Here is an 11,204-nt window from a genome sequence, read left to right as displayed (position 1 = left end):
GTGTATGTGTATTATTCTGTAAATATACATGTGTTCTGGATACAAGTATCTTATGACATATATTATGAATATTTCCTCCCATTCTCCCAGCCTGTGGCTTGAACTTTCATTTGCTTAACAGTGTCTTTAAAAGAGCAGAAGATTGTAATTTTGATGAGGAACAATTTATCATTTGTTCTTTTATTATTTCTTTTTTTTTGTACTCTAAGAAATCTTTGCCTATCCCAACATAATGAGGACTTTTAGTTTCTTTTCTATAATCTTTATAATTTTAATTGTTATATTTAGATCTGTATTACAGTTCAATTTAATTTTTGTATTTGTTATATGAGTTAGAAATAAAAATTCATGTTTTTCCAAATGGACATCTAATTGTACCAATACTATTTATGGTGAAGACACTCTTCCCCATTGAATTGCGTTGTCACCTTTGTTGAAAAACAATGGGTCACCTATGTGTGGGTTTAATTTTTGACCTTCCATTTTTTTCTTGTAATGAGAAATACTATATACCTATCATGCAAATCATTAAACTGTGTTCTATTTAAAATTTTTTTTGGCTATTCTAGGTCTTTGCATCATTTTTATATAACTGCAAAACTAGTTTATCAATTTCTAGAAAAGAAAAGCCTTATGGGATTAAGATACATATTCCATTGAATCTATAGAACAATTTGAGTAGAATTGACATCTTAACAGTATTGAGTTTTTGAGTTCATGGACATGCATTAAATTTTTTTTTTGAGTCTTCTTTATCTCTTCTCATCAATATCATTTTTAGCATAGAGATCCTGCACATACTTTGTTAAATTTGTTCTTAGGCATGTTCATGGATGCTATTATTAATGGTATTTTTAATTAAAATTTCCAGTTGTCAATTGAACATATGAAGAAATAAAATTGATCTTTGTATCTTGATCTTATATCCTGTAACCTTTTGTTTTTAATGCTTGTTTTGTTTTTGAGAGAGAGAGAGAGAGAGAGCGAGCATGAGTGAGGGAGGGCAGTGAGAGAGGGAGACAGAATTTGAAGCAGGCTCCAGGCTCTGAGCCATCAGCATGAAGCCTGACACAGGGTTCAAACCCACAAACCATGAGATAATGACCTGAGCCGAAGTCGGACACTTAGCCAAGTGAGCCACCCAGGAGCCCCTATTCTGTAACATTTTTAGTTACTTATACTTAGCAGCTTTTTATTTTTATAGATTTCTCAACAATTTCCTCACACATGATTACACCTTTTACTCACAAAGACAATTTTGTGTCTTCATTTACAAACCATATTTCTTTTATTTCTTTTTCTTGCCTGATTGAAATGGCTAGGAACACCAGTACAATGTTGAATGGAAGTTGTGAGAGTGGGTATTTTTGCCTTTTTCTTGATCTAGGTTGAAGGCCTTCAATATTTCATCATTATGTATGATATTAGCTCTAGCTTTTTTTGTAATTGCCCTTAATCAGGTCGAGGAGGTACTTTCAGAACTTTGAATATGTCATTGCATTATCTATTGGCTTACATTATTTCTGACAGAAGCCACCATATTTTCTTATCTTTGAATCTCTGAATGGGTCTTTATTTTCTTTGTTGCCTTTAAAATTTCTATCTTTACCATCAACTTTGAGTAAATTGATTATGATATGCAGCTCTCACCTTGCTAAACATGGTCTTGGGCACAGCAGTTAAACTTTCATCATATTTATCTGTAAAATGGGACTCTGCAGATCTTAAAGAATTTTGTAAGGATTAATTGGGATGACGTATATATAAAAGTGTTCTAAAAACTTTATAATTTACTAAAATGACTTTCTAATTCAAGAATGCTTTTAGTGAAAATTAAAATAATTTAAATTTGTGATTTTAGAAACATAGTATTGTTAACAGAATAATGCTTTTTGTTACCTTGTATTAAGTTACAGTTTTATTTTCAAATGAACGGTATTGCAGACACTGATTCAGAATATCGAGGTGAAATGTCCAAAAGCAAACTATTCTTAACTCGTTTTCCAAATCACATTTTATGGTATTTGTGTACATGTCTATCTATTCATTTTAGTCCAGAATTTCCTTGAGAATGCTCAAATCATTCATGAAAAAAGCATCATTGTCTTATTTAGCATAAGTCTATATAACTGCCATAATTTTCTCTTCGATGTGTGCATGTGAAACATACACATGTATATGACACACAAATATGGCACTATTGTCAAAAAATACAATGCAATCTTTAAATGAAATGCATTATCTTGCTGATAAGCATTAAACAAACCAACCAGTCTGGCTAAAAGATTAACTTTGTAGACTTCATTATACTTTTAGAAACACTTTCATGTATGCGATCCTATCTATTCCTCAGAACATCTTCATGAGCTGGTGGGTGTATGAGTCCTGATTCCACATGAAAACTCCATGCACAGTAATGAAGTCTTTTAACATGAAATATTATTTGTCCTAAAAAGGCAATCTAGTGCTCGCTTCGGCAGCACATATACTAAAAAGGCAATCTGTTTTTCCAAGATTATGCTTTATATACTTTTTTCATATTTTCAGTTTTTCATGTCATTTGAGAATTTCAGATCACTTTGTGTTCCAGGATTCATCAAACATTTCATTTGAGTTTTCTGAAAGTTGGCCCATGAAAATGGACTTACCACAATCATGTGATGGACTTACAGGATGCATACTTTGTTGAACTTAAATTCCATTTTTAAAATCTAGTGTTTGGTACCAGATGTGGAGAGTGAATCACCATCTTTTTTTATGAAGAGGGCAAGGTTTAATTAGCCTTTTTCAAAAGACTTATTATACATTTCACCTATAAACTGAGAGAAGAAAATTATGCGTTTTAAAGCAGGATGAAAGTTGAGGTGATACCCACAGCTGCTCTCGTCTCTGGCAAACCATTCTGAGAGGCTCCAGTTTCATTTGGTTCAGATGAAACACATGTTGCTCATTTATTGTACATGTGCTTCAACGTATTTTGACAAATCTGATCTAAAAATGTTACAGATGTTCCTCATTATTCTAATTTGCACTTAGTAACTACCTATAGAACTTGGCTATATACTGGCCGTTTCACAATCTAGGTAGGAGAAAATTTAGCTGTCACTGATATGTGTTTTAATTCAATTTTAGTTACAATTTTGTGATACAGTTAGATATACACATTTAACAGGTGTCCTGTTATACAATTGTGAACTGTGTACAATTCACAACTGTATACAACTGTGAATGAAGAGAAAGCTTTGTTTTAACAGGTTTCAAATAATTTCAGATGGACATGAAATTATTCTGATCTTGTCTTTTAGAAATTTGCTATTCTAAAGGGGCACCTGGGTGGCTCAGTCAGTTAAGCGTCTGACTTCAGCTCAGGTCATGATCTCACAGTTTGTGGGTTCAAGACCAGCATCCGGCTCTGTGCTGATAGCTCAGAGCCTGGAACCCGTTTTGCGTTCTGTGTCTCCCTCTCTCTCTGCCCCTCTCCCATTCATGCTCTGTCTCTCTCAAAAATAAGTTTAAAAAAACATTAAAAAAAGAAATCTGCTGTTCAGTGTATGGTCTGAGATCAGGCAGCAATAGTATAACTTGAATACTTACTAGAAGTGAAGAATCTTAGGTCCTACCCCAGAACTACTGAAATAGAATCTGCATTTTAACACAATCCCCAGGTGATTTATATATACATTAGAGTTTCATAAGCACTGTTTTAGAAGAGACCTTATGTTATAACTCTGTTATAACACACACACACACATATACATAGTGTGTATGTATGTACACACATACACATATGTTTTGTACACACACATATACATAGACCCACGGGTCAAACCTGAAACTCTTCACTGTACACATCTGTTGTATACAGATATTGTAAAAAGTGGGCTGGCCTGTAGATGAAACTTGTTTATTTTCTTATCATTCAATACATTAAAAAATAATCTCACCAGTACTTTCCACAGGCTGTCTTCCATGTATGCAAAAACCCATATCATAAGTACTGGCTCACCACACATTTTCCTTTTTTTTTTTTTTACATTAATTTATTTTGAGAGAAGGAGAGAGAGAGGGAGGGAACACACACAAGCGGGGGAAGGGCAGAGAGAGAGAGGGAGAGAGAGAATCCCAAGCAGGCTCTATGGCACTGTGAGTGCAGAGCCCTACATGAACCATGAGCTCATGACCTGGGCCAAACTCAAGAGTCCTATGCTTAACCAACTGAACCACCTAGGTTCCCCCTCACCACATATTTTCAATGAGTGACACATGAAGGAAACAGAAGACCTTGTACTTCAACTTAAATCTTTTAGAATTCTCATCATTTCTTACTGTTTTTTGTAACTTTCTGTAGGATAAACTTGGTTGGAACAGTAGTGAATTGTTTACTATTTACACTTCTTTGCCATGAAAAAAACAAGAAGCAGGACTGCTTGTAAGATTAAAGAATTTAATTTCTTGGGTAATGAATTTGATTTTAAAATTTCTTGCTATCTATAGATACTGTGGGAAGTGATTATACATTAATTAAATATACTATATCACTATATTGTAGTTATATATAATATAATTCATTATATTATTTAAGGTAATTATCAATTACATCTTAATATGTAATAAAAATAAAATTTTTACACATAAGGACCTCTGAAATCATGTTGCAAAGTAACTCAATTCTTTAAAATTCAATTTTATTGGCTATCATATTTCCTATATGTACATGCCAGCAGAAATAAGCATAATTTCCTATATGTATATGCTGGCAGAAATAAGGTATAATTCTTATCACAGAAGAAATAGAATAATTGATACTATTTTGTTTTATGATCCTTAATTGAAATCTATGACAAAATAATTTCATTATAGTTCAAAACTTTCTTAGCATATTGTCACTAACAGAAGAGAGGCTGTAGTATGTTTTAAAAAATCTCTCATTTGCTATAACCTGGTTAATTTCTTTGTTTTCAGTTCCACCAAATACACTCCTCAATAATTTACTTTGGGAAATGAAATAAAGGACATTTTATATAATCTATTCTGAAGTTTCTGTTGGCACCACAGCAGCACGTCGTTAGGTTACAAGCTTGCCATATATACCTCATACATTTCTGCTGAAGAAACCTTTCAAACTGTTAATATTAGGTTGAATATATATCTAATGGACAAATATTCTGATATCTTTAACTATGTATTTAACTATACAACATAGTGGTACAGCTTGTCCTGAAAAATGTACGAACGTAGACAGTACAAATGTACTCTACAACCTGACATGAGCAATAGCACTGTTTAATTTTTCTTTTTGTTTTTTTCAAACTAAAGATCACAATGCAACTTAAATAGCCCTCAGTGTCCCCGAAGAGCTACTGTGTGTTGCATAAAGGCTAAGTAATCCCTGCAGTGTCAGAGGGTTACCGTTCAGCTGTTCGAGATCATGAGATGATATCTCAGCACTCATAAAACAGAGATTCAAAACACAGGGGTGTACATGGAAGTACAGATCATTATGACAGTCCTGGAAGTTATCCACAAGAAATGTCAACACCCTGGAGGCCAAAATAACACTACTGAATCAACATTTACAACTTTTGTTCAAATTCGATCCAATATGCAGGGAAATTTTACATAGAAAGATCATAATGATAATTTTCCATTTGGCTTATTCCAAAAATGTGGAAGCCTTCAAAAATCTCTGGGATATTTTTTCTTAAACATTTTACATGCATATTTATTCTGTACAAAACAAATAATTATCCTCAATTAGCTATTTCCTACAACTATTCATAAAATGTCAATCCATTTAGTAAGGCACAGTAACAGAAACATTGAGATTTCTTTAAGGTTGTACATTTCAATTCAGAAGAGCGAGGGGGAAATTTTGGCCCCTGGGATTTGAAAATATCTTCAGTTTTAATGTTTGGTCTGGATATTTACATGGTGGTTTCTTCCCATTCAAGCTCAACATCACCTATAACATAAAGTAACATGTCACAAGAGATATTTTAACTGAAGCTACCAGTTAAAAATATTTAAGCGCTTCATGGCAAAAATACGAAGAGAGGCTATTATCTTAACTTGGATTAGAGAGAAATAAAAAAAAATTGTTATGTGCATTAGCCAAGCTATTAAAACATTTTCAACATGTGTTTATTTTTAATTAATCTGGTAAACTAGTAAATTGTACAATTTGCCTGGTTACCTTCCATGGCATCCAAAGAGTCCATCTTCTGAAGTGCTGAATAGTTAACAAAACAGATGGGCTGGTTACTTCCTTTACTTGATAAGAGATCCAGAATGCACTGGTATAAAAAGATATACTGTGCCTAGACACCAAAGAAAGAGTGGTTAAATACATGGATAGGGAGGAGATTTTTCTTAGAAGGGGAACTATACCATTACAGTGAAAAGTAGTGCTGAATTTAATAAATGGTAAACAGCTAGAAGAAGCACAGAACTTACCATGTATATAAATGATTTTCTATCATTTCAAACATAAGGTTTTCTAAGTTCCTGTGGCTTCTTGTTTCTTTTTTTTTAATACTTATTAAAACCCATGCTAATATGTTTCTGCTTGCTGTGATTATTTTAAAAAGTAGCAAATTAGATTATTTAAATCTATTTATGAATTTCCTTTTTCCTCTTAGGTCTAAATTAGTAATTTTTTCCTATAAGTAGTTTTCTTTTTAGAATGATTAGCATGGTTGTTGGCATGCAGATGCTAAATTTGCTTTCACTATCTGTGAGTGAGCGTATCTATACACCATCAGCACATTTAAAATACATTTAACAATTCTGTTAATCACCTGACACTTGGCCTACTTAATGTCAAGTTTCTGGTCTTTATTTGTAACTATAAGGTAGTTGATCACTGAAATGTCCTAACACCCACACTCTGGACAAGGACTCCTAACATTTCCTCTGAATGTTTAGGCTAAATTCAGTACTATCTAGCTTCTTGAAGTTTTTTTCAATATAATTCAGTAACCTGTTAGCATTTCTGAGTTTGGACTTTCACAAAGATACTTAAGGTCAAGTCATAGAAAATCATCCTCACTTTTACATAGGAAACAACTGCTGTTAAAGGAATATAACCAAATATATATACATATATATACACACACAGACAGACACACACACACACACACACAACTAATTTAATAGAATGTCCTCTATCTATCTATCTCTCTTCAGAGGTTATATTCATATCTATTGCTACTGTATATCAAAATCTTTTTGGAATTTCTACACTGAAACTGTCTTCAGAAACTGTTGGTCATTATTATGAATATCTATTTCTTCATGAATTACAAAATGTTTCCAAACATCTCATCTCATCTCATCTCATCTCATCTCATCTCATCTCATCAGAATGTCAGTTCTGTGAGGGCAGGACTCTGTCACACTCATTGCTATATTCCCATTGCCTGTAACAGTGCCTGGCATGTAGCAGTTACGTAACAAATGTTTGTTGACTTAGTACCATTTAATTCTCATTCCTAGCCAACCTTTATCATTCAAGGAACAATTTCATGAGGACAACGTTCAGAAGTCAAAAGGGATTAGGTTTTATAAGTGAGTGCACGATCAAGTTGCATAATTCAGTTTTGGTAAGAAATAAAGTGTTGTTAGAAAGTAATAAAAATTCTGTTGAAATTACTAGTAAATTATTTCTCAAGGTAATTCTAAAAAAGTGTTTTCAAATATACGTCCCACGATGAATAACATTATTGGCAGAAATATACGGACACAATACAGCTTCTCCAAAAATGACAATCTTGGAATTTATGAGTTTTGGTATTTTTTATAAAATCGCATTTGAATTTGAAGTCACATTTGATATGTGAAGCTTCTGACTGTCCCGATCTCATTTTCTCCACTGGAAAGAATGATGGGTGTAAATTCTGCCAGCAGGGCAGGCTGAGCTCCACGGCCAGTACTATATTTTCCAAGATCCCTCTGTCATGGTGTGTTACTGCCAAAGAGGCAGTGATGAGTTCAATTCCAGCTTCTACCTTAGATAATCATGGTATCTTAAGAATTAAACTTTTCTGATGTTTGACTTCCTCATGTGGAAGATCATAACACCTATGTTGTGATATTTAAAGGATTTAATATATATAAAGTGCCTGGCAAAAAACTACATACGACGAATATATGAGTTTTTTTTCTTTTACCCTAAGGCTTCACATCTGTTAATTTCCAGGAAAACCACAGCAGGGAAGGGCCTCATCCAGATTAACCCTTATTGGAAGTACCAAAAGCATATCAGCATGTTATCTTATTGCATACTATTCTCTCAGAAAGTTCTTGGGGCTGCTATGAACTATTTTTTGGTAGACAATGAAAGAACTCATAGCTCTCTCCTGGGTCTGGGCCATGCCCCTCCGGGGCCTTTTAGTGGCAAAATATTGCTGAGGTTCCCACCTCCTCACCCCTGCCCATGGCTACTGTAGCATGTGCCAAGATAGCATTCTTTATAGAAATTGGAACTACTCCCCAGTGCAACAGAAGAAAATAAGAAACCACTCTTGGGCAAGGCAATAGTGGTTTGTAAGGACTGGAGTCAAGGTCTGTGGTCATTTTCTTTTTTTATCACCACAGAAAAAAGACAGCAAAGAGCATAACTTTGGGAATGAAGTGAGGTGAAAGAGAGCTTTTGAGAACCAGCTTTTCAACAAGTAGGGAATCCAGAAGAATTCTGTCAGATATTTACCGCATGCTGGGCATTTACTGCACGTTGGTGCTTTAGATACTTTCTCTTATTTGATACTGACAATAAACTTGTGAAAAGTAAAACATGACTATTTTACAAAAGAGAAATAACTAAAAGAGTTTAATTAAACAAAGTCACAGACCAGCAATTAATTAACTGAGCTGGAATATTAACTCAATTTTCTGACCTCAAAACTCATGCTCTTTCTATTCCCTTGCCTACCCTGCAACATAGTACTCGGGCTGGTTAAACAAGCATAACATATGAAGCTTATAGCATATACTGAGCACTAAATTGTGTGAAACTATTAACCAGCATTCTTGAACATACACTTTACAAAGTCTGGTGCCACAAAACTTAGAGCAAGTCAAAATGTTTCCAATTTTTATTATCTGAGGATTGACTCTAGATTCTAAAAGGAAACAATATCCCTATCAGCCCCACCCTCTATAATATCCAAAAGAGTCAACCAATCTTGATCATTGTCAAGAACACTGAGTGCTTGTGCACATGTGTACATCCAGGAACATGGGAGGAAAATGTTAGCTTTCTATTTATTCTTATTGTTAACAAAAATAAGAAAGAATTTGGGTTTAAATAATGGTTAATAGTTGGATTTATATTGGATCCCTTATAATTGAGGACACCTAATTTGTGGGCTCACTGCAAAATGAAAATGTGAGTTTCCTCCCTCAAAAAATATTAATGATTTTCAAGACAGTGACAGCAAACACTGCATCAAGTGCCCTTTTGAGCATGGGCCCTGTGAGATTGTGCCTGTCACACCCAGGAAGTCAACCCTGGTCACAAGTTATATTCCGTTTCTGAAGTATCCTAAAGGAAGAGTGATACTTCACTCATTTGTTCCCTTTCAGCATAGAAGAGAATGTACATGGATTACATTACCTAATTTTACCTAACCATCACAAAACTGAAGTGGCTTAGAAAGATTCCTACAAAGAGACTGTGGATTGAAGGCAGTATGTATCATATAAGCCCAAATGAATGACAAGGAAACAGCAAGGCTGAAATTCTTTGTACCTCTAGAATAATCTTATGGTCATTCTAGTCGGTAAAAACAACAGTGTAATGAAATCTGATAAAAAGCTAGATCACTTGTTTAAAAATTATAAATAATTTAGAACATGTATTTAAAATCACGATTGAAATAGAATTACCTTGTGCTAAGTGTATATTTTATCTTTTGAAAATACTTAATGATAATATGAGAGCATCATAATTAGCAAGATTTCAAAATATTGCTTATTTGATCTTTATTACATGTTTTTTATTTCTCATTTTGTATGCTTTATAATTTATATAATTGTTCAATCTACATTTAAAAAATAAATATAGAATTATTGGAGTTGAATGTGCAAATATTTTTCCTGAAAGGGACGTGCAGTCCACAAAGTTTAGATGTCTCTGGTCCAGCCAGCATCTTCCTAAGAACACTAATGTTCCTCTACATGGCATTGTAAGTTCTGGGGTCAAAAAAGGTTCAAGGATTTCATAATCATGTAAGTTTGGTAAAAGATGCCCACAGGGGGCTCTACATTGGTAATTGTAATGCATAGTAGCATAGAGCCTTTAAGAAATTTTAAGATCAGTTTAAACTTCTTTTCAAACTTATTAAAGCCAAGAACCTGTTTTCTCACACCTTTAACAACTAGGATGCTATTTGTGTTTTCTAGTAGGTATTGTGGAAAATATGGTTAAGGCAGGTCTGTATATTTACTGTGAAAACATTTCTAGTTGAAGAACATAAAAATACCAATTCATATATACAGACAGAAACATCTTACATGTTACCGTTAGACAGACTTGGGCTTGAATTGTGGTTCTGAAACTAATTAATAGTATAACCTTATTATATCATTTAAATTCTTCAAAGGGAACATCTACTTCCCTACTTATAAAGCAAAGCCAATAACTGCTAGTCTGTTGATTAGTTTTATTGGCACTTCTTTACAAATAAAGGATTAAATGAGATAATACACGTTAAGGATTTAGTATTACACTGACTTTTTTAATGAAGAATAAAATGTATTTTATAAACATTTTTGCCTACAAACCAAAACAACAGAACAAAATACTCCAAGATAGTTAGTTGATAGTATGCTACGATGATCATTAGTACTACTATACAATAGGGGTAAATATGGACAAATGAAATACTTAAAACCCCATAACAGTATTTTAAACTTTTCCCAAATATAATTTTTAGCATGTTTACAAAAGAAATTTATTTGATTCATTTCCTGAGCTTCTCAAATTTGCCAAATGCTAAAGACAGATCAATTTTATGAATTATTTTCTATATACTTATCAGTATAAACAAAGTAGGATGACCAGTGAGTAACAGTGCACAGGGGTGACTATGCTGCATGAGCTGCCCTTCCCCAATCCCCCCCACTAGGAGGTTTATAATATAGCAAAAGAGAGCAGAGTGGCTGCTATGCAAATAAGGTTTCAAGTCCATGCCCAACCAGACTGC

The 11,204-nt window shown here is 33.6% G+C and overlaps 1 protein-coding gene across 1 annotated transcript in view; it reads right to left on the bottom strand.

Moving 5' to 3' along the window:
• The window catches only part of PTPRQ (protein tyrosine phosphatase receptor type Q), a gene marked incomplete at its 5' end in the record, with an annotated part of 212,348 nt that continues 201,144 nt past the window's right edge, over positions 1 to 11,204 (bottom strand). Inside the window, 2 exons of the mRNA XM_053199634.1 lie at positions 1 to 5,962; positions 6,194 to 6,317. Of these exons, the coding sequence (XP_053055609.1) occupies positions 5,925 to 5,962; positions 6,194 to 6,317 (162 nt within the window). The remainder of the gene's footprint in view (positions 5,963 to 6,193; positions 6,318 to 11,204) is intronic.

This window comes from Acinonyx jubatus, chromosome B4, assembly GCF_027475565.1.
Source record: "Acinonyx jubatus isolate Ajub_Pintada_27869175 chromosome B4, VMU_Ajub_asm_v1.0, whole genome shotgun sequence".
NCBI classification, from domain to species: domain Eukaryota; kingdom Metazoa; phylum Chordata; class Mammalia; order Carnivora; family Felidae; genus Acinonyx; species Acinonyx jubatus.
This window is presented reverse-complemented; position numbering and strand designations above follow the sequence as displayed.